Consider the following 24,686-nt stretch of genomic DNA (forward strand, 5'->3'; position numbering starts at 1 on the left):
ATCTTTCTGTTTACAGATAACTTGGATTCCTCTATTCCTTTAAAAGGACAGTGAAGATCAGTTGATGTTACATTTTCTTTCTGAGAGAAAACAGATGCAAAATAGGAATTAAAAAGTTCGGCCTTCTCAACATCCTCTCTTACCATTTCTCCATTTTCATCCTGTAAAAATCCTATAGCATCTTTGACTTTTCTTTTACTTTTAACATACCCCCAAAATCCTTTTCTATTGCTTTTGACATCTCTTGCAAGCCTTAATTCATTGTCAGCTTTAGCTAACCTGATACGTGCCCTGCAGGATCTGCAGACTGCATTATAATCTTTTTTAGATATGCCTCCCTCTTTCCATTTAATAAACATTTCTTTCTTTCTTTTTAGCATGTGTTTAAGTTCTGTGTTCATCCATCCTGGTTTCCTTAAATTCTTCCCATTCTTTCTACTTTTCGGGATTGTTAACGATTGTGCTTTGAGAATCTCATTTTTAAAAATTTCCCATCCTTCCTGGACATTTTTGTCCTTAAGGACATCCAGCCATTGGATCCCTCCTATTCTCTTTCTGAGTCTCTTAAAATCTGCCTTTCTAAAATCTAACCTTGAAGTTTGAGTCTTCACATGTCTTCCTCCTCTAGTTATCCAAAATTCTATAATAGCATGGTCGCTGCCTCCTAGGGTCCCAGCCACTTTTACCTCCTCAACCATTTCCTCCCTGTTTATAAGGATTAGATCCAAAGTAGCAGATCCCCTTGTTTTCTCCCCTACCTTTTGGAAGATAAAGTTGTCAGCAAGAGAGGATAAGAATTTGCTTGACCTGTTAGTTTTACTTGAGAGAGATTCCCAACAAATGTCTGGATAGTTGAAATCTCCCATGACCACTACGTCATATTTTTTGGAGAACTTGGTCATTTGATACATAAAGAGTTCATCCATATCTTCAGCTTGCCCAGGTGGCCTGTAGTAAATGCCTACAATGGTGTCCTTTCCGTTGTTCTCTCCTTGTATTCTTACCCAAACAGTTTCCATAGAACTCCCAGTCTCTGAAGCTTCAATCTCTGTGCAGATATACGCTTTTCTAACATACAATGCAACACCTCCTCCTCGTTTATCAAGTCTGTTTCTTGCAAATAAGTTGTATCCTTTTAGCCTTTTATTCCAATCATGTGTATCGTCCCACCAAGTTTCAGTGATTCCAATGACATGATGCAGTTTCTGTTTGCAAAACGTGTGTTTTTTGAGCTCCTGAAAAAAACTCAGTGTGAACATATCCTTACGGTAACATATTTGATGGGCCAGGTTTATAATTTTCTTTTCTTTCTAAATTCTGTGCTAATTTTTCTATTTACACCGTTTGTGTCTAATGTTAACCTACTTCATAAGTGTGGAGACGTTTAGTGATGTCATCAATCACCAGGGACTGGGATCCCTGTTTTCTGAAAATCACATATGGCTGCACATGTTAACTATATGACCTACTGAAACTCATTTATCCAGACTGTGATCGTTTGGTTTGGAGTTTTCCACATTACAACCTGCTAGATATCATCATGTTCTTCAGTAATTCCAGACTAACTTCCAATATTGATCCTTTTCCACAGATGTCAGCATGGATATTATTGGAGGAAAAGAGGCCACTCCACACTCCAGACCATACATGGCTCTTATACAACCTGCATTTTGTGGTGGAGCATTAATTGAAGAAAAATGGATCTTAACTGCTGCTCATTGTAATGTGTAAGTATGTGTACCCTACCTGACAGTAGCACCAATAGTTAGAGAAGCCATACATTTTATTCTTCTCTGAGGTTATTGCAATTATCCAACAACTTGACAGAAATATACTTACACACATCTTAACACAATTTTGGGTCCCGATGTGTGAAACGGGCTCAGGAGCTGCGACTGCACCATATCTCGCAGATGATAGCTGAGACAACAGTGCATGGAGCTCTGATCACTTCTTTTAACCCCTTTACGACAGTAAATAAATGTCGGCGCTTGCTGGGCTTTATGCTGTGCCAATATTTCTCTACGGTCGGGGTCGACAGTCTCCCAGCGCTCAGGACCCCCAGAGTCCTGCAAGCACTGGAATTCCAGTGCAGAGTGATAGCTCTGACTGGCGACATCATCAGAACTTGATTGGCCCAGGTCCCGATGATATTTACCGTGTTATCTTCAAGATGCCACAATCAATAGCGATAGCGGCATTCAGAAGTTTGTGAGAGAGAGAGGGCTCCTTCTCTCAGCCCTCTGGCACCACAACGACATGATCAAAGGGGAGCCGAGGGTTGTCATTGCAGCCGAAGGTCAAATGATGACGTCTGGGTCTGTCAGCTACGGTGGCCTGTTAGATTCAGCCAGAAGAAAGGTCTAACATGCATTCTGTAAGTGTAAGGGCTCTCTCACACAAGTGATTCTGCATGAGAAAGGAATCGCAGCATGCTCCGAGTGCATACGATGGATCACACTCATCCATACAGGTCTATGGGTGCATGTGAAACATCGAACTGCACTTTCATGTTATCCAAGTGCAGTCCGATTACAGCAGGTGCCAGCAATAGAGGAGATGGAGAAATTACTTTTTCCGTCTCCTCCGCACCTGTGCTGCAATTCTCTCATGCCAGAAAATCGGAGTACAGTGCACTGACACTCAACTCAAACTCTAACAGAGTTTGAGCTGAGTGTCATTTGCATAATTGGCCCGATTCTCTCTCAAGAGAGAACATACTTTCGTGTGACCCCGGCCTAATACTGACAGTTCTCATGCATTGCAATACCTGTGTATGCAATACATGAGATCAGCAATCCGAGAAATAAAAGTTGAAGTCTCATACAGGGACTAAGTAAAATAATAAAAAAAAGTAAATTTTTTTTAACTATTTAAAAAAAAAATCACAAAATAAATTAAAAAAAAAATATATATATAAAAAAAATAAATATAAAACTTGCAAGAAACAATGCTTTTTCATCATACCGCTGAACAAAAAGTGGAATAAAATGTGATGAAAAAGATAAATTTAAGTAAAAATGGTATAGCTGAAAACGTCACCTTGTCCCACAAAAAACAAGCCACCATACTGCTCCATCAACAGAGAAATAAAGTTCTAGTTCTCAAAATACAGCGATACAAAAACAATTGTTTTTTTTCTATGAAATTGCTTTTATTGTGTAAAAGCAGCAAAGTATAAAAATATGATATAAATGTGGTACTGTTGCAATTGTATTGACCTGAAGAATAAAGCTGCTTTATCAATTTTACCACACGGTAAGCTATATTAAAAATAACTCTCAAAAAACAAATCCTGAATTTATTTGATTTGTTCATTCTGCCTCAAAAATTGTTATGTGACCGAAATTGGTACCAATAAAAACGTGAACTCGTGCTGCAAAAAACAAGACCTCACATGACTCTGTTGGCCGAAATATATAAAAATTATAGCTTCCAAAATGTAGCAATGCAAAAACTTTTTTATGTATAAAAGTACACTGCTCAAAAAAATAAAGGGAACACTTAGACAACAGAATATAATTCCAAGTAAATCAAACTTCTGTGAAATCAAACTGTCCACTTAGGAAGCAACACTGATTGACAATCAATTTCACATGCTGTTGCGCAAATGGAATAGACAATAGGTGGAAATTATTGGCAATTATCAAGACACACTCAATAAAGGAGTGTTTCTGCAGGTGGGGACCACAGACCACATCTCAGTACCAATGCTTTCTGGCTGATGGTTTGGTCACTTTTGAATGTTGGCTGTGCTTTCACACTCGTGGTAGCATGAGACGAACTCTACAGCCCACAGAAGTTGCTCAGGTAGTGCAGCTCATCCAGGATGGCACATCAATGCGAGCTGTGGCAAGAAGGGTTGCTGTGTCTGTCAGCGTAGTGTCCAGAGGCTGGAGGTGCTACTGGGAGACAGGCCAGTACACCAGGAGACGTGGAGGGGACAGTAGGAGGACAACAACCCAGCAGCAGGACGCTACCTCTGCCTTTGTGCAATGAGGAACAGGAGGAGCACTGCCAAAATGACCTCCAGCAGGCCACAAATGTGCATGTGTCTGTACAAAGGGTTAGAAACCGACTCCATGAGGGTGGTATGAGGGCCCGACGTCCACAGATGGGGGTTGTGCTCACAGCCCAACACCATGCAGGACGCTTGCATTTGCCACAGAACACCAGGATTGGCAAAGTCACCACTGGCTCCCTGTGCTCTTCACAGATGAAAGCAGGTTCATACTGAGAACATGTGACAGATGTGACAGAGTCTGGAGACGCCGTGGCGAGCGATCTGCTGCAACATCCTTCAGCATGACCGGTTTGGCAGTGGGTCAGTAATGGTGTGGGGTGGCATTTCTTTGGAGGGCAGCACAGCCCTCCATGTGCACGCCAGACCCGTTCCCCAGACCTGAATCCAATTGAACACATATGGGACATCATGTCTCGCTCCATCCACCAACGTCACGTTGCACCACAGACTGTCCAGGAGTTGGCGGATGCTTTAGTCCAGGTCTGTCAGGAGATCCCACAGGAGACCATCCGCAACCTCTTTAGGAGCATGCCCAGGCGTTGTAGGGAGGTCATACAGGCACGTGGAGGCCACGCACAATACTGAGCCTCATTTTGACTTGTTTTAAGGACATTACATTAAAGTTGCATCAGCCTGTAGAGTATTTTTCCACTTTAATTTTGGGGGTGACTCCAAAACCATTGATGATTTTTGTGTGATTTTGTTGTCAGCACATTCAACTTTGTACAGAACAAAGTTTTCAATGAGAATATTTCACTCATTCAGATCTAGGATGTGTTATTTGAGTGTTCCCTTTATTCTTTTGAGCAGTGTATAAAAAGTGTATGACAGCAGCCAAACGTATAAAACTATATAAATGTTTGGCTGCTGTAATCACACCGACCCCGAGAATGAAGTCGTCTAATCACTTATGCCGCACGAGGAACTGCGTAAAAAATAAATAAAACCAATTCTTCACTTGGTGTTGATTTGTTCATTCTGCCTCCCAAAGATTGCAGAAAGGCTCGACTCACATTTATCCTGCACTCTGTGCTGAGTGCTTACACTGGGTTTTCTGTGTAGATTTCTGAAATACGTAATTCAGATGGAAACTTCTATGAAAGATTACCTATAATGAGGCAGATGGAGATACTTTGGACGTTGCCTAGTCCAGAATCCGGCGGTGTCCGTCTTTTTAAACGTGCATAAAAGCGCGATCGGCCACAGTTTTGTGCACCTCTGAAAAGAAGGAAAACGCTGGACAGAGGCCAGATGAAGTCCAGAGTAACTCTGCTGCCTCATTATAGTGAATGGATCACTTGGGGATTTCATCTGAATCACGTTGTTCAGAGATTTATATGGAAACCCCAATATAAGTGCTCAGCGTAGAGCACAGAATAAATGTGATCCAAAATGTTATGTAAAATGTTCCCAATAAAAGCTTCAACTCAATCCACAAAATAGCAAGTCCCCACTCAGGTCTGTCATCTGTCAATTGAAATATAGGGGGCTTACACGTTACTGGTAGCGGTAGCACAAAGGCTCTGGAAAAGCGCTATAGCTCACCCCACCCTCCTAAAAAAAATCCAGCAAATCCTGTGCTCCCAAATCAAAATGATCCCCTCCCTTATGAGCCCCACAGTGTGCCTAAATGACATTTAGCGTCCACATGTTTGGTATTTCTCTAGCGATGACTACCCACTTAATCTACGGGGTGCATGTCTCCAGAGGCAAGAGCTGGGCACAATGTATGTGCACTACAATGTACTGGGCACTTCAACGTACTAAGCACTACAACGCCAGATTTTAAATTTTCACTCAGCAACATTCACTGCTGCTTATTTCTGGAAAACACCAATGGAGTCAAAATCGTTACTACACCTGTAGATAAATTCCTAGAGGGATGTCATTTCCAAAATAGGGTTACTTGACGGGGGATTCTGCTCTTCTGGCACATAGGTGCTCTGTATATGGAGTATCAAAACTATTGTATGAAAATTTCAGCTGAAATTGTGTGACAAATTTTGGTGCCATTTTTACCCATTTTCCTTTATGAAAATGTAAAATCTGGGGCTTAAACAAGTTTTTTTGTGGTAAAAATATAATTATTTTTTCTTCACTGTCCAATAAAATTCTATGACACACTTGTGGTATCAATTTGATTGCTGCATCCCAAAATAATTTAATTGAGAGGTGTAGTTAGTAAAATGGGGTCACTTATGGGGATGTCTGCTGTTCTGGCACCTCAGGGGCTCTGCCAATGTGACATACACCCGCAAAGCATAACAGCAAAATCTGAACCCCAATATGGCGCTCTTTCCAGTCTGAGCTTTGCACTGTGCCTCAAAAGTAGTTTTCGACCACAAACAGTACAGACCAAAAGTTTGGACACACCTTCTCATTTAAAGATTTTTCTGTATTTTCATGACTATGAAAATTGTACATTCACACTGAAGGCATCAAAACTATGAATTAACACATGTGGAATTATATACTTAACAAAAAAGTGTGAAACAACTGAAAATATGTCTTATATTCTAGGTTCTTCAAAGTAGCCACCTTTTGCTTTGATGACTGCTTTGCACACTCTTGGCATTCTCTTGATGAGCTTCAAGAGGTAGTCACCGGAAATGGTCTTCCAACAGTCTTGAAGGAGTTCCCAGAAATGCTTAGCACTTGTTGGCCCTTTTGCCTTCACTCTGCGGTCCAGCTCACCCCAAACCATCTCGATTGGGTTCAGGTCTGGTGACTGTGGAGGCCAGGTCATCTGGCGTAGCACCCCATCACTCTCTTTCTTGGTCAAATAGCCCTTACACAGCCTGGAGGTGTGTTTGGGGTCATTGTACTGTTGAAAAATAAATGATGGTCCAACTAAACGCAAACTGGATGGAATAGCATGCCGCTGCAAGATGCTGTGGTAGCCATGCAGGTTCAGTATGCCTTCAATTTTGAATAAATCCCCAACAGTGTCACCAGCAAAGCAACTCCACACCATCACACCTCCTCCTCATGCTTCACGGTGGGAACCAGGCATGTAGAGTCCATCCGTTCACCTTTTCTGCGTCGCACAAAGACACGGTGGTTGGAACCAAAGATCTCAAATTTGGACTCATCAGAACAAAGCACAGATTTCCACTGGTCTAATGTCCATTCTGTTAGGAGGGCGGTTGCAGACAACTTTATTATAATGGAACGCAACCGATCCCGGGGTCCGCAATGCAGCCTGGTGGACTGCTGCCGAACACTTTCCGGGTGGAAAGGAAAGTAACCAACTTAAATGATAACCCTTCCGTGTTACTGCACACAGGAACAGGTATAGCGGTTCGCTCTATCTCCGTTAACTACACAGTAGATGCGCGACCGGGGAAGTAGCTTTAGCCCTGTTAACAACACAGGGACTACACTGGCGGCGCTAGGATGCGTGTGTGACGCCAACGGGTACACGTGCCTCCAGCCGGAGTGCTACCGGACTGAAGGGTACTACTCCACGTGGCTGACAGACGATAGCCGTGGATAGAACGCCCTGCAGGCTGCTCGGGGTGTTAGGTGACCCCTTTGGCAGAGCCAGACTGCTAGGCGAAGCTACCTGCCTATTTCCACTAGCCAGCCTATTGAAACTACGTGGAACACAGTCGTCCACACATCAGCATCACTTGCTCAAAGATCAGAGCGCGCCGCCATGTTTGTGGCGGGTCTTTTAAAGACTAAGCCCTGCCCACCTTCGCACTACTGGTGGCGTCACCCGCGACCAATCAGGCGGTGCCAGGTCACCGGATCAGGTGGTTGCCAAACCACCAATCACGGTCCGCCAGGTCACGGACCTGCTCAGTGCGGAGAATCCTGGACTTAGGCTCCAACAGCCCTGTCTCCCTCCGCAACCTATACTTAACATTGCTAGGCACAAATACCCAAGAGACAATCTGTACATCTCGTGGACCAGCTAGATGTTGGGGATGATGATGATGCTGAGCAGCATCAGCCCTGGCTGGACTGGAATGGGAGACCACAGAAGGCTCTGGACCAATTTCAAATCCAGCAACAGCCTGACACTTACCATTATCCCCCCTTCTAACATCCCCCTCCACTTGATGCTGATTTTACTCAATGAGCAGGGGAGCATGAATGTTGTCCACCGGATCACAGAGAAGATCCTCAGAACTGTGACCCCTCCGGTGTACAGGGTACCCTTTTTTAAAGCGGGGGGCAAACTTAGCAGACTCCCCGCATACTTTAGTATTGCGAGCCGTGAGCCACACTCTGTTGCCCGGATAGAATACAGGGGCAGTGTGGAGTCCGTCATGGGTGACAGATGGAGAAGACCAGCCGGACTTTGACGGGAAGATTTATCTCTCACACAGACAGGACACGTGAGAACAAAGTCCTTGACGTCCTGGCGCCACCGGGGCCACCAATAGGACCGTTGAAGGGACTTAGTGGTACGTTTGACACCCAGATGAGCTCTGATCTTAGGGGCATGAGCCCAGGAGAGCACCATATTTTGTAGATCAGAGGAAACAAACATCCTCCCCGACGGAACCTGGTTAGAGGACACTGCAGCCACCCTTTCTACCTGAGAGTACTTTTTGACATAGTCTGACAAGACCCGGGTCCTGGGGACAGACAAAGAATCTGTACCGGAAGCCACAACGGTAGAGGGATCAGAGACTACCCTCCAGGTGACTGTGACCATACACTGAGACGCACAATTCTCACTCCAGGAAGAAATTCTCCCCGTATTCCAGTCAATGTGTGGAGTATGACAACGTGGCCAGGGGAGACGCAATAACACCTCGTCTAATCCACCGGGAATAATAAGAAAGGAGGTGACCTCCCGGTGGCCCTGAGGAAATGACATGGTGAGGGGAATCGACTGGTGGGTGATTTGCGTGTCCAGGAGTGAACCATTGACTACTCTAATGTTCACTGGTCTTGGCAGTAACTCTATAGGGATGGCGTGCCTCTGGGCAAACGTAGATGATAAAAAAAATTGCCATCAGCACCAGAGTCCACCAACGCCTTGGCAGTAACTGCAGATGTACCAAAGGACAATGTCACCTTATATAATAATTTGGAGGAAGAAGTCCCAGAATCTAATACACCTCCTCCAACGGTGGTAAGACCTACTCGTTCTCCCGACTGCTTGGAACCCTTATTTACGGGATACTCCAAGAGATGTGCAGGTCGGGAACGAGAGGGACTAGACTCAGACCGGGATATATCCATAGCCTCAGGCTCCGGGTCGGGAGTCGCGAGTTTGGAAATGGGTCTAGAGAAGGACAGTGCCAACCGACACTGGGGTCTGCGAACCTCCAACTCTAATTTGTGTTCTGCATGACGCAAATCTATTCGGTTAGCAAGACAGATTGACTCCTCCAGGGATGTTGGAATCTCTCTGCTAGATAGAGCATTTTTAATATGCCCAGCCAGACCCTTCTTGAACACCGGGATAAGCGACCGCTCAGACCAATCCAGTTCAGCCGCTAGGGTTCTAAACTGGATGGCATAGTGGTTGGCAGTGGCCGAACCCTGGATCAACGCAAAATGCTTAAGAGCCGTATCATGCGTGACCTGAGGACCTAGGAATATACTTTTTAGGGTCTTAAGGAAAAGACCCGCATTTGCTACAACCGGATCATTCCGCTCCCATAGAGGAGTAGCCCACTCCAGAGCCCTGTGGGAGAGTAATGAGATGACATAACCCACTTTGGCTCTTTCAGAGGGGAACTGTGCCTCCATCATCTCCAACTGAATGGAGCATAAATTAATAAAACCCCTGCAGGATTTACTGTCTCCAGAAATTTTTTCCGGGAGAGAAAAACGGGGTAATGGGGCAGTTGCTGTTACATACCTGGCGGCGTCTTTGCATAGTGGTCCATTTCCCACTGTGCAAGAGCGCGCACTTGATTTCCAGTCCAGACTGCCACTCTGGCTTCTTTCCATACTGTCTGCTTTGCTCTGCTCTGGCTGCTTAGGGCGACGCCCGCCGAACTTCCTGTTTCTTGTATCTGCTGCAGACACACCCCTAATGCGTCCTCAGCCTATTGCTGTCTGTCACTGGGTATTTAAACCAGCTTCACCTGGAAGCTAGTGCCTGAGCATCTTGTTCCTTCAGAGGGCTTCTTGCCTCTGTAGTGCCAGGTCCTGTCTGAACTATCTCCTAGCCTGTTGTCTGTTTGCCTTCCTGGAGGCTGTATTTCCAGGCCTGTCTGAACTCGCTCTTTGCCTGTTCGTTTCTGCCTCTGGGGCCATATTCCCAGGCTCGTTCCTGTATTTTGTTTCAGTATAGTTCCTGTCTGAACTGTCTCCTAGTTTCTTAACTGTTTTGTCTATATGTCTGTTTGCTCCCTTTTTCTGCAGTGTCTGAACCAGCACTTGGCTTTACCTAGGCTCGTTCCTGCATTTTGTTGCAGTAACTGTTCTTGTCTGAACTGTCTCCTAGTTTCTTACCTGTTTTGTCTTTATGTCCGTTTGCTCCTTTTTTCTGTAGAGTCTGAACCTGCACCTAACTTCTACTCATTGTCATTGTACTTCCGTTTGTGAGTTGGAGTCCTTTCGCTACTTCTTTGCAAGTACCTTGTGTGTATCTGATTCTGCCTTTCTTTTCCAGTCTGTTCCGAGCTTTGTCTTTGTTTACCGCTTCTGCGATTTATCTCTGTCCTGTCTTACTTACAGCTTCGGCGGCTCCTGCCCGCTCAGCCTTGTCAACCGCACTTGCGGTTTCGCTCTGCTCAGCCTTGTCTACCGCGTCTGCAGTTTCGCTCTGCTCAGCCTTGTCCACCGCATCTGCAGTTTCGCTCTGCTCAGCCTTGTCCACCGCGTCTGCGGTTTTGCTCTGCTCAGCCTTGTCCACTGCGTCTGCGGTTTCGCTCTGCTCAGCCATGTCTACCGCATCTGCGGTTTCGCTCTGCTCAGCCTTGTCTACCGCGTCTGCGGTTTCGCTCTGCTCAGCCTTGTCTACCGCGTCTGCGGTTTCGCTCTGCTCAGCCTTGTCTACCGCGTCTGCGGTTTCGCTCTGCTCAGCCTTGTCTACCGCGTCTGCGGTTTCGCTCTGCTTAGCCTTGTCTACCGCGTCTGCGGTTTCGCTCTGCTCAGCCTTGTCTACCACGTCTGCGGTTTCGCTCTGCTCAGCCTTGTCTACTGCGTCTGCGGTTTCGCTCTGCTCAGCCTTGTCTACCGCACCTGCAGTTTCGCTATGCTCTGCTTGATTACCGCATCTGCGGCTCTGAACCCGTCTCCCAGTCTGTACTGGACCCTACCTAGCCTGCGCTCTAGCCTGCCTGTTCCTGTATTCCCCGGTGTGGGTCAACAGCCGTGTCCGGGGTCTGACCTGGAGTGGCACCTGGTCCCTCTACTCGGTTCCTCCCTGGTGCACTGGCGTCGTATGCCGTCATGCGACCTTGGTCGGATCGGGCAGATACTTAGTTACGCCCCTCCAGGCACTCTCCGGTTCATGGCACAGTGGAATCACTAATCACGCAAACGCCAGTCAGTCCAGGCGCGTGCATTACAGTTGCAGCTGTTGCAGCATTCACCGCAGCCGAGTAAACCAGATTGGCTGCTTGAGAAGCCGCCTGGGTAGCTACTGCAGTGATATCAGCGACCGGAGCTTGTTCCAGAGACCTAAGTCTGGTCTCCAGTTGCTGTATGTAATGCTGCAGTTGCTGGTTGTCGGCCATGTTCGGCAAGATCCTGGCGCTCTGATACTGTTAGGAGGGCGGTTGCAGGCAACTTTATTATAATGGAACGCAACCGACCCCGGACTCCACGATGCAGCCTGGTGGACTGCTGCCGAGCACTTTCCGGGTGGAAAGGAAAGTAACCAACTTAAATGATAACCCTTCCGTGTTACTGCACACAGGAACGGGTATAGCGGTTCGCTCTATGTCCGTTAACTACATGGGAGATGTGCGACCGGAGAAGTAGCTGTAGCCCTGTTAACTACACAGGGACTACACTGGCGGCACTAGGATGCGTGTATGACTACGCCGACGGGTACACGTGCCTCTAGCCGGCGTGCTACCGGACTGAATGGTACTACTCCACGTGGCTGACAGGCGATAGCCGTGGATAGGACGCCTGCAGGCTGCTCGGGGTGTTAGGCGACCTCTTTGGCAGAGCCAGACTGCTAGGCGAAACTACCTGCCTATTTCCACTAGCCTGCCTATAGAAACTACGTGGAACACAGTTGTCCACACATCAGCATCACTTGCTCAAAGATCAGAGCGCGCCGCCATGTTTGTGGGCGGGTCTTTTAAAGACTAAGCCCTGCCCACCTTCCCACTATTGGTGGCGTCACCCGCGACCAATCAGGCGGTGCCAGGTCACCAGATCAGGTGGTTGCCAAACCACCAATCACGGTCCGCCAGGTCATGGACATGCTCAGTGCGGAGAATCCTGGACTTAGGCTCCAACAGCCCTGTCTCCCTCCCAACCTATGCTTAACATTGCTAGGCACAAATACCCAAGAGACAATCTGTACATCTTGTGGACCTGCTAGGTGTTGGAGCTGATGACAATGCTGAGCAGCATCAGTCCTTGCTTGACTAGAATGGGAGACCACAAAAGGCTCTGGACCAATTTTGAATCCAGCAACAGCCCAACACATTCCTTGTGTTCTTTAGCCCAAACAAGTCTCTTCTGCTTGTTGCATGTCCTTAGCAGTGGTTTCCTAGCAGCTATTTTACCATGAAGGCCTGCTGCACAAAGTCTCCTCTTAACAGTTGTTGTAGAGATGTGTCTGCTGCTAGACCCCTGTGTGGCATTGACCTGGTCTCTAATCTGAGCTGCTGTTAACCTGCGATTTCTGAGGCTGGTGACTCGGATAAACTTATCCTCAGAAGCAGAGGTGACTCTTGGTCTTTCTTTCCTGGGGCGGTCCTCATGCGAGCCAGTTTCTTTGTAGCGCTTGATGGTTTTTGCAACTGCATTTGGGGACACTTTCAAAGTTTTCCCAATTTTTCGCATTGACTGACCTTCATTTCTTAAAGTAATGATAGCCACTCGTTTTTCTTTACTTAGCTGTTTTTTTCTTGCCATAATACAAATTCTAATAATCTATTCAGTAGGACTATCAACTGTTTATCCACCAGACTTCTGCACAACACAACTGATGGTCCCAGCCCCATTTATAAGGCAAGAAATCCCACTTATTAAACCTGACAGGGCACACCTGTGAAGTGAAAACCATTTCCGGTGACTACCTCTTGAAGCTCATCAAGAGAATGCCAAGAGTGTGCAAAGGAGTCATCAAAGCAAAAGGTGGCTACTTTGAAGAACCTAAAATATAAGACATATTTTCAGTTGTTTCACACTTTTTTGTTAAGTATATAATTCCACATGTGTTAATTCATAGTTTTGATGCCTTCAGTGTGAATGTACAATTTTCATAGTCATGAAAATACAGAGAAATCTTTAAATGAGAAGGTGTGTCCAAACTTTTGGTCTGTACTGTATAAGGTATCTGCATACTCTTGAGAAATTGCACAACAAATTTTGAGGTCCATTTTCCCTGTTACCCTTGTGAAAATGCAAAATTTTGGGCTGAAAAATATTCTTGCAGGAAAAATGTGATTTTTTTTATTTTCAGAAGTTCCGTAACAAATTGCACTATTTATTTTCTCCTATTACCACTTTTAAAAATTATGAACTTGGAGCCAAGGTAACGTTTCAGTGGAAAAAAATGGTAATATTTAATTTACTGAGCCCAAAATTATACAATTCAGGGAATTGCCTGAGGGTTAGAAATACATACTACTCCCCTAGATGAATTACTCGACAGGTATAGTTTCTAAAATGGGGTAACTTTTGGGTTCTCTGCTGTTTTGGCATGTCAGAGGCTCTTCAAGTGTGACATGGCATCTGCAACCTATTTCAGCCAAAATGGCGTCCCTTGACTTCCGAGCCATGCCGTGTGCCCAAAAAGTAGTTTTCTACCACATGTGGGGTACTAACGATCTCAGGATAAATTGCACAACAAACTGAACAGTTTCCTTGTGAAAATAAACAATTTGAGGCTAAAGCAACATTTTTGGAGGAAATTTTTTTTTATTTTCACTATTAAACATTATAAAATTCGGTGAAGCACCTGTGGGTGCTAGATCTAGATAAATTCCTTGAGGGGTGTAGTTTCCAAAATGGGGTCACTTTTGGGGGGTTCCCACTGTTTAGGCACATTAGGTGCTCTGAAAACACAACATGGCTTTCACTATCTATTCCAGCCAATTTTGTGTTCCAAAAGTCAAATGGCGCTCCTTCCCTTCCGAGACCAGGCATGTTCCTAAACAGCAGCGGCTCAGTAGAAATTGCGCAACAAATTGTACTATCTATTTTCTCCTGTTACACTTCTTAAAATGCTAAATGTGGTGCTAAAGTAACATTTATGTGGGAAAAAGTAAAATTTTCATTTTTTCATTTCATATTGCTTTAATTCATGTGAAGCACTTGAAGGGTTAAGAAACTTCTTGATTGTGGTTTTGAGCACTTTGAGGGGTACAGTTTTTTAAATGGTGTCACATTTGGCTATTTTCTGCCACATAGCGAAGGCCCCTCAAAGTTACTTCAAATGTGATGTGGTCCCTAAAAAAAATTGGTTTTGTAAATTTTGTTGGAAAAAATGAGAAGTTGATGATAAACTTTTAATCCTAACTTCTAAACAAAAAAAAAAAATCTTTAAAAAATGATGCTGATGTAAATTAGACATGTGGTATAAATGTTATTTATTAACTATTTTGTGTGATATAACTCTCTGGTTTAAGGGCATGCAAATTAAAAGTTTGAAAATTTCTAAATTTCGTTATTTTCCCAAATAAATGCAAAAGATATCAACCTACATTTACCACTCGTAGAGAGGAGGAGAGAATCTAGCGTCAGGTAACTCTATAAAATCCAAGTCTTTAATGAAAATAATTAGTATAAAAACAATCCAACATGTAGCATGATGTCACAGAGTGGGGTCTGGCCAACAGACGCATTTCGACCTAGAGGTTCTTAGTCATTGTTTAAATTTACCACTAACATGAAGTAAAATATCATGAATAAACTATCTGGTCACAATTGAAAAAATTGGCCCCGTCAGTAAGGTGAAAACATGCTCTGGTGCGAAAAGGTTAATCCTTTAAATGCCATTGTCAATCTCTGACAGTGATTGCTGATGGCCCACTTGGCCCCTGTGACTTCAATGTCAGTACTTGTGTGCAGTTCAGTACATAGCAGATGGAGATTTTAGCTACAAACTTCAATTAATTTAGTGCTGCGGTATACAGGACAAGCAATCAGACGATCGCTGGTTCAAGTTCCTCTAGGGAGCTAAGAACAAAAGCAAAAAAAGAAAATTTTTAATAATGTAAAAAAAACTGAAATCCAGTCTTTTATACAACATTAAAAATAAAGAAAACATATTTGGTATCGCAGTGTCCTTATAAGTATGAGCTGTCAAAATGTAAAATTATTTAACCAGTACCATAAATGCTGTAAAGCTAAAAAATAAAAATTCCAGAATTGCAGCTCTTTGGACACCATAAATCCAATAAAGAATGTAATAAGAAGTGATCGAAATGCCGTATGTACTACAAAATTGTGTTAATAAAAAACATCAGTTTTCTTAGCAAAAAATAACAAGCTCTCACATAGCTCAAAGGAAACAGGGAAATGTTACAGGACTCAGAAAATAGTGACACAAACCAATTTTTTTTTGCATATTTCTAAATTTTTTTCAGCACTTAGGCTAAGAGTTCCCACGATGAGTATTCGATGTGTTTTTTTTTTCGTGCATGAAAAACACAGCATATTACAGTTCCAGCAAAGTGTATGGGCTTTATGATACAGGGGAAAAAAAAAAATATATATATATATATATATATATATATATATATATATATATATATATATATATATATATATATATATACAGTGCCTACAAGTAGTATTCAACCCCCTGCAGATTTAGCTGGTTTGATAAGATGCAAATAAGTTAGAGCCTTCAAACTGCAAACGAGAGTAGGATTTATGAACAGAAGCATAAATCTTACAAACCAAAAAGTTATGTTGCTCAGTTGAATTTTATTAAATTTTAAACATAAAAGTGTGGGTCAATTATTATACAACCCCTATGTTTAATATTTTGTGGAATAACCCTTGTTTGCAATTACAGCTAATAATCGTCTTTTATAAGACCAGATCAGGCCGGCACAGGTCTGTGGAGTTATCTTGGCCCACTCCTCCATGCAGATCTTCTCCAAGTTATCTAGGTTCTTTGGGTGTCTCATGTGGACTTTATTCTTGAGCTCCTTCCACAAGTTTTCAATTGGGTTAAGGTCAGGAGACTGACTAGGCCACTCCAACACCTTGACTTTTTCCCTCTTGAACCAGGCCTTGGTTTTCTTGGCTGTGTGCTTTGGGTCGTTGTCTTGTTGGAAGATGAAATTACGACCCATCTTAAGATCCTTGATGGAGGAGCGGAGGTTCTTGGCCAAAATCTCCAGGTAGGCCGTGCTATCCATCTTCCCATGGATGCGGACCAGATGGCCAGGCCCCTTGGCAGAGAAACAGCCCCACAGCATGATGCTGCCACCACCATGCTTGACTGTAGGGATGGTATTCTTGGGGTCGTATGCAGTGCCATCCAGTCTCCAAACGTCACGTGTGTGGTTGGCACCAAAGATCTCGATCTTGGTCTCATCAGACCATAGAACCTTGAACCAGTCTGTCTCAGAGTCCTCCAAGTGATCATGAGCAAACTGTAGACGAGCCTTGACATGACGCTTTGAAAGTAAAGGTACCTTACGGGCTCGTCTGGAACGGAGACCATTGCGGTGGAGTACGTTACTTATGGTATTGACTGAAACCAATGTCCCCACTGCCATGAGATCTTTCCGGAGCTTCTTCCTTGTTGTCCTTGGGTTAGCCTTGACTCTTCGGACAAGCCTGGCCTCGGCACGGGAGGACACTTTCAAAGGCTGTCCAGGCCGTGGAAGGCTAACAGTAGTTCAATAAGCCTTCCACTTACGGATGATGCTCCCAACAGTGGAGACAGGTAGGCCCAACTCCTTGGAAAGGGTTTTGTACCCCTTGCCAGCTTTGTGACCCTCCACGATCTTGTCTCTGATGGCCTTGGAATGCTCCTTTGTCTTTCCCATGTTGACCATGTCTGAGTGTTGTTCACAAGTTTGGGGAGGGTCTTAAATAGTCAGAAAAGGCTGGCAAAAGAGATCTTTAATCCACACATGTGAAGCTCATTATTCTTGGTGCCTGAACTACTTCTTAATACTTTAGGGGGACCAAACAGAATTCTTGTGGTTTGAGGGGTTGAATAATAAATGACACTCTGAATTAACTTTTAACGTTTTTGAAAAAAAAAAGTTGCTGCAGTGCATTTCCCACTTCCAGGCTGATCTACAGTACAAATGTCACAATGCCAAGTTAATTCCGCATGTGTCAACCAGCTAAATCTGCAGGGGGTTGAATACTACTTGGAGGCACTGTATATATGTGTCACCCTGGCCTGGATGCCACAAGGGTAAATAAAGCTGTGTCTGAGAGCAAGGGGGAGGTTCTCTGGTCAGGGGAACATTAGCATGCAATGCCTCCTGTCTCAGGCCAGTAGGGGGAGCTGGCTGCCCCTATAAAAGCTGGTACTGGGGGCAGGGTTAGAAGAGAACTTGACGGCCTGTCTCAGGACTGAGACTTGTCCCAGAGCAGAGCAGGGACAGAAAGTTGTATTGCACCTAAGAGGAAGTGTGGCAGTAGGAGAGCCACAAGCCAGAGACAAGAGGCGAAGAGAGCCTGTCTTGGCAGATAAAAGACTTACTTTACCAGACTTTGGTGTCTGAGGCTGGGAGGATTCTACATCCTCCAGCAGATAACCAGTCCGCAAGGGACTGTATATTCCTTGGCCTAAGAAGCCTGGAGGCCCTGCCACAACCGAAGGGACCAGTAAAGCCATACAAGGCTGGGAGCAGAAAGGAACCCACGTCGCAGGCCATACAGGCGAGAATACACGGAAAGCTCGGAACCGTGGGCTGTTACCCTATAACGAGGAGATAGCCAGAAGGAGCTCAGAAAGCACGGTAGGCCTACACCCTCACCCTGACCAGGGCCAATTTCCCCGTTGCTCTCAGACATCCAGGTCCCCTCCTAGCTGGGACTGTTTGTGGGTCAATTTACCTGTTGTAGTAAAGACCCTGGACTGCAACCTGTTGTCTGCGTGCTCCTTGCTCCTCCAGCACTATCAGAACTGGGACTCTCACTACTATCACTCCCAACATCCATTATACTGCCCTGGGGCCGCACTCTTCCCGTGGGGAGTCACACTACCCTAGCTGCACACCTCATCAGCCCCAGCGGTCTGCATGCAGCGGCGGTTCCTAATAACCGCAATCCATGGGTGGCGTAGTCGGACATAAACATCAGCACATAACGGACTACCACTGGCCTGACCACCCTGAGCCACGGAACCGGGTTGCCACTACTACTCCCATCGTTCCCCCACTGCCCGGATCCGAGTGCCCCACGGCCCAGGGGGCGAGTCAGCTTTGGCGTAGTCGGCAGGATTGCAACCAACCCGCCACAACCGGGTACTGCGTGCCTGAAAAAGACTTTTGTAACTTACCTGTGGCGAAGTTTCCCACCGTCCGGAGTCGTTTCCCGCCATCCGGAGCAGATTCCCGCCATCAGACGCCATCTTGGACCGTTTCCCGCCGTCTTCTGCCGTCTTCCCGCCATCCGCAGCTGCTTCCCGCCATCGGACGCCATCTTCAGGACGCCGCGCGGGAAGAAGAGGGGTGTGGACGTCAAAACCGCGCGAGATCCGAAGCTCCGCCCCACGCACCGACGCTGCGCAAGGTCCTGGAAGGGAGAGAGAGCGACGCTGACGTCATCAAGACGCGACGCCAGGTCCTCGTCCATAGCAGCAGCAGCGGAGCCGCGGCCTACAGAAGAGGATCGCCGGAAGGTAGGCCACGCTTAACTAGGGGGGAGAAAGATGTCGGACACAGAGGCGCCCACTACCACCAACGCAGCTGCAGCAGCGGTGATGCCCTTTTCCCTGCCCTACATCCCTGGAGCGGCCTGGATGCCCAAGTACTCAGGGGAGCCCCATGCCCTAACTGACTTTAAGGAAAGGCTGTACAGTTTGTTCCAGCTTTACCCCCTGACAGAGGAACAGAAGGTCAGCATATTGACAGGGCAGTTAACTGGCGCAGCCCAAAGGGAGGTAAAATCATGGCCCACTGAGGAGAAAAGGACTGTGAAGGGTATTCTGGCCCGGCTGCGGGGTACCTTTGACACACGTACCTCCGCTGAAATTAAAATGAGGTTCTATGGATGTAAACAGCGGGCACAGGACAGCATCAGAGACTATGCCCTAAATCTGCATGAAGCCTTGAGGGCTATTCAACAAACTGACCCTGGCAGTGTGCAGGAAACGGATAAGCTGCTAACAGAACAATTCATAGAAGGTCTGCTGTCTAACGCCCACAGGGCCCAACTGCGCCTCATGTTCTTTCAGAACCCCGACCTGACCTTTGCCCAATTTAAGGACAGGGCCATAAGGGTGCTCCGTGAATCTGCAACCAGTGGCGCTATAAACCCCCGGCGCCCTGCTCTCACCTACCACCAGGGGGCGGCGCCCTCCTCTATGGACCCCGTGGGGGCTGATGCACAGGCCCTGAACCAAGCCCCATCGAAGACCTGCACCACCAAGTCCAGGAGCTGACCAGGAGCGTCGAGGCGTTGACCAGGACCGTCCAGGCGTTGCAAGTGGACCCGTCAAGACCCATCGAGTCGGCTTCAAGTCCGGAGGATGTCCCGTGGCGTCGACAGAGGTGGATCCCATCGTTCCGAGGGAGGCCCACAGACCGCTACGCAGAGGATGGACAGCCCATTTGCCGTCGATGAAACCAGCCCGGACACATTTCCAGGTACTGTAATTTAAACGGGTCCAACCTGGGGCAGAGGGCCAACCCCCAGGCATAATATCACCAGGCCCTTATAATTAGCGTGATAAGTACGTTGGGGGGCGCCCAGTTTTACCCGTGGTGCTGGACGGTATCCCCATGAGCGCCTTGCTGGATACTGGGTCACAAGTAACCACTATCCCTTATGTACTTTTTAAGCAGTATTGGACTGATGCTGATATCACACGGTATCCAGACAGTAACTTGAGCATCATCGCCAGTAATGGCTTGCCCGTGCCGCAGATGGGGTTCAAGGAGATGACCATTAAAATTGGTAAAGTTGAACTACCGGCACAGGGAGTAATTATTGTGGACATTGACCGTCGTGAAAGTCACCCTAAAATAACTGTGGGTACTAACGTGATTGAAAATTGAAATGAAATGAAGAGAAATGAAGGAAGCTGGGGTCATTAGAGATAGCTGTAGCCCCTGGGCAGCCCCCTTGGTTCTGGTGAAAAAGAAAGACGGCACCATGAGAATGTGCGTAGACTATAGACAAATCAACCGTATCACCCACAAAGACGCATATCCGCTGCCTAGAATAGAGGAGTCTTTAGCCGCACTAAAATCAGCTAACTTCTTTTCTACTTTGGACCTTACTAGCGGGTACTGGCAGGTTCCTGTGGCAGAGGCTGACAAGGAGAAGACCGCCTTCACCACCCCGATGGGACTGAGCGAATTCAACTGTATGCCTTTCGGGCTCTGCAACGCACCCGGGACCTTCCAGCGGCTGATGGAATGCTGTCTAGGGCACCGAAACTTCGAGATGGTCCTCCTTTACCTGGACGACGTGATCGTCTATTAGAAGACCTACGAGGACCATCTCAAACACCTGGCTGAGGTGTTCGAAGCCCTGGCAGGCTATGGCCTGAAGGTGAAACCATCGAAGTGTCACCTGCTGAAACCAAAGGTCCAGTACCTAGGGCATGTGGTAAGTGCGGAAGGAGTAGCTCCCGACCCTGACAAGGTCACGGCAATCAAGAGCTGGCCAAGCCCCTCGAACATCAAAGAGGTGAGACAGTTTCTCGAGTTGGTAGGCTACTACCGAAGGTTCATCCCCGGGTTCACTAAGATGGCAGCTCCTATGCAGGACCTCCTGATCGGACAGTCTAAGTCCCGAAGTCAAAAGCCACCCTTCAAGTGGGATAAACCGGAAGAGGAGTCCTTCCGCCAGTTGAAGATGGCCCTCACGGGGGATGAAATCCTGGCCTACCCTGATTATGGTCAGTCTTTTATTCTCCACACGGACGCCAGTAATGTGGGATTGGGAGCCTTACTGTCCCAAAACCAACAGGGCAGAGAAAAGGTGATCGCGTACGCCAGCCGGAAGCTGAGGCCAACCGAGAGGAACCGGGAGAATTAAAGCTCCTTCAAGCTAGAATTCTTGGCGGTGGTGTGGGCCGTGACGGAACGCTTCAAGCATTACCTGGCCTCCGCAAAATTCACTGTGTACACGGACAACAACCCGTTGACACACCTGGACAATGCCAGACTGGGTGCCCTGGAACAGCGGTGGATGGCCCGTCTCTCCAACTATGACTTCGTGATCAAGTACCGGGCAGGCAAAACCAATGCCAACGCGGATGCCCTATCAAGAATGCCTCACTTACCTGCAGGTGACGAAGACCCAGAAGAGCTGGAGGAGGTAGAACTCCCCGCGTTTCACCGGTATGGAGCCACTCAACACTCCCACCGCGTGAAGGAGGAGGATCTAACAACCGTGATGATCAATCTCCTACCTCACCACAGCTGGGCTGAGACCCAAGATAGTGACCCTGCAGTCCGCCTGGTGAAAGATCTGCTGACCCGGGAAGATGCCCGCTTAGATCCAGATGCCCCAGATTAAGCCAAGCAGCTATGGAAGTAGAAGAGCAAGCTGTTCCTCTACGAAGGCAAGTTGTGCAGAAGGATTGTCAACCACCGGACGCATGAGCTGACCTGGCAAGTCATGGTCCCAAGGCGAGATGCAGCTATGGTCCTGGGGGCTTACCATGACAGAGCGGGACACTTTGGTTGGAAGAAACTGGAGTTCCTACTAAGAGGAAGGTTCTTTTGGGTCGGTATGAGAGGAGCTGTAGAAAAATGGTGCAGAGACTGTGGCCCTTGTCACCTAAGGAGGAAGGACCGTGCCAGCCAGAAGACACCCTTGAGGCCCATCATCACCACACAGCCTCTTGAGCTGGTAGCTCTGGACCATGTCAAATTGGCTCCCAGCCGGTCAGGGTACATCTATGCCCTGACAATCGTGGACCACTATTCCCGTTTTCTAGTGGTGGTCCCAGTAAAGGACTTGACAGCCCAAACAGCGGCCAGAGCCTTCCAGCAATACTTCTGCCATCCACACGGGTATCCGGAACAGATCCTGACAGACCAGGGTCCAGCGTTCGAGGCTGAAATCTTCCAGGAGTTCTGCAACCTCTATGGCTGTAAGAAAATTCGTACAACGCCTTACCACCCACAAACCAACGGGATGTGTGAGAAGATGAACAATATAGTCATTGATCTCCTGAAGACGTTGCCCCTGGAGGAACGCAGCCTGTGGCCAGAAAAACTGCCGGACCTGATAGACCTATACAACAATATCCCGGTGAATGCTACAAACTGCACCCCGGCTTACCTGGTGCGAGCCAGACCAGGTATGCTGCCCGTAGACCTGGAGATGGGAGTCCTAATACCTGAGGACACCTCCCCGGATGCGGACTGGGATACGGAAAGGCAACTGCAGTATAAGAAGGTACAGGAGAGTGTGGAGAAGAGCCTGGCCCAGGTGAGAGAGAGGCAAGAAAAACTCTTCAATCAACACGCCCCTGCTGGTCCCCTAGAACCTGGTGAGCAAGTCCTAAAGCGAAAAAGAAGGCTACATAAGTTGGACGACCAGTGGGAAAGGGAACCCTACACCATACTGCAGTCTGACCACGACAACCCAAAGGTGTGCGTAATCACCAAGGACGGAGGAGAAACCACTAGTGTCATCTCCAGAGACCACCTCAAAAGGTGCCCCAAGCAACTCCGTAGTGCAGAAGAGGATCAGAGTGACCTTGAACCCGCAGAGGACAAGGAAGAAATGATCAGCACCGTTCTCGGAGAGTTCCCTCAGTCCTGGACTCGCATAAATGATGCCATAGTGGTACCCGTCCTGCATTTCCTGCAACCGGCACAGCAACAACCAACACCAGAGCCGGAAGGTGAAGAGGAGCAAGCGGATCCAGAGGCAGAAGAGCCTGTACCAGCAGCCCAGGAGAGTCAACCCTCTGCTGACAGTGAGCCTGCCATGCCTTCGGTAAGCCAAAGGACCCGCAGACAGCTGCCTGCCCTACCTGTACACCCAGCTGGTAGCTGTACCCCTAACGCTAGTGGGGAAAGCCAGGTCAGTCCACCACCAGACAGTGGGCTACGTAGGTCAACCAGGAGCACAAAGGGGCAGATACCCGCTCGCTAGAGAATATAGGGTGCACTAAAATTGTAAATGACCCTGTTGCCAAATGTTGAATTGTTTGCCAAGTTACATGCATGTTTGGTAATTCTGTGTTTCAGTTTCTTGCAGCTACCGTAAGGACTCAAAGGTTATGGACTTTTTATAACCGGGACCTTGTATGGACTGCGTTCGGAGCCTAACCCAGGAATGAACTAAGACTGTGAAGGACTTGGGGTAGGACAGACCCCCACCTGGTTAAGGCTACCCGTTGTGCTGGTGATATGGACACCCGGTCACAGACCACACTGTGACCTTAAGAACTCAAGCTGTGCGTCGTCTGTCTGTTAATGTTTTATGGTTATGCATATTGTCTTTGTTTATTGTTTAGTCCCGGAGTACTAAATTTTACTAGGGGGGAATGTGTCACCCTGGCCTGGATGCCACAAGTGTAAATAAAGCTGTGTCTGAGAGCAAGGGGGAGGTTCTCTGGTCAGGGGAACATTAGCATGCAATGCCTCCTGTCTCAGGCCAGTAGGGGGAGCTGGCTGCCCCTATAAAAGCTGGTACTGGGGGCAGGGTTAGAAGAGAACTTGACGGCCTGTCTCAGGACTGAGACTTGTCCCAGAGCAGAGCAGGGACAGACAGTTGTATTGCACCTAAGAGGAAGTGTGGCAGGAGGAGAGCCACAAGCCAGAGACAAGAGGCGAAGAGAGCCTGTCTTGGCAGATCACGGACTTAATTTACCAGACTTTGGTGTCTGAGGTTGGAAGGATTCCACATCCCCCAGCAGATAACCAGTTCGCAGGGGACTGTATATTCCTTGGCCTAAGAAGCCTGGAGGCCCTGCCACAACAGAAGGGACCAGTAAAGCCGTACAAGGCTGGGAGCAGAAAGGAACCCACGTCGCAGGCCATACAGGCGAGAATACACGGAAAGCTCGGAACCGTGGGCTGTTACCCTATAACGAGGAGATAGCCAGAAGGAGCGCAGAAAGCACGGTAGGCCTACACCCTCACCCTGACCAGGGCCAATTTCCCCGTTGCTCTCAGACATCCAGGTCCCCTCCTAGCTGGGACTGTTTGTGGGTCAATTTACCTGTTCTAGTAAAGACCCTGGACTGCAACCTGTTGTCTGCGTGCTCCTTGCTCCTCCAGCACTATCAGCACTGGGACTCTCACTACCATCACTCCCAACATCCATTATATTGCCCTGGGGCCGCACTCTTCCCGTGGGGAGTCACACTACCCTAGCTGCACACCTCATCAGCCCCAGCGGTCTGCATGCAGTGGCGGTTCCTAATAACCGCAATCCACGGGTG

At 47.3% G+C, this 24,686-nt stretch overlaps 1 protein-coding gene across 1 annotated transcript in view; it reads left to right on the top strand.

Annotated features, from left to right (window-relative positions):
• Positions 1–1,078: 1,078 nt before the first annotated feature.
• LOC141270983 (granzyme A-like) overlaps positions 1,079–24,686 on the top strand; it is a 42,677-nt gene continuing 19,069 nt past the window's right edge. Inside the window, exons 1-2 of the mRNA XM_073681114.1 lie at positions 1,079–1,124; positions 1,592–1,727. Coding sequence (XP_073537215.1) covers positions 1,079–1,124; positions 1,592–1,727 — 182 coding nt within the window. The remainder of the gene's footprint in view (positions 1,125–1,591; positions 1,728–24,686) is intronic.

The sequence above is a fragment of the Phyllobates terribilis genome, unplaced genomic scaffold (assembly GCF_046119375.1).
Source record: "Phyllobates terribilis strain yellow unplaced genomic scaffold, ASM4611937v1 Scaffold_1__5_contigs__length_1240528914, whole genome shotgun sequence".
Taxonomy (NCBI): domain Eukaryota; kingdom Metazoa; phylum Chordata; class Amphibia; order Anura; family Dendrobatidae; genus Phyllobates; species Phyllobates terribilis.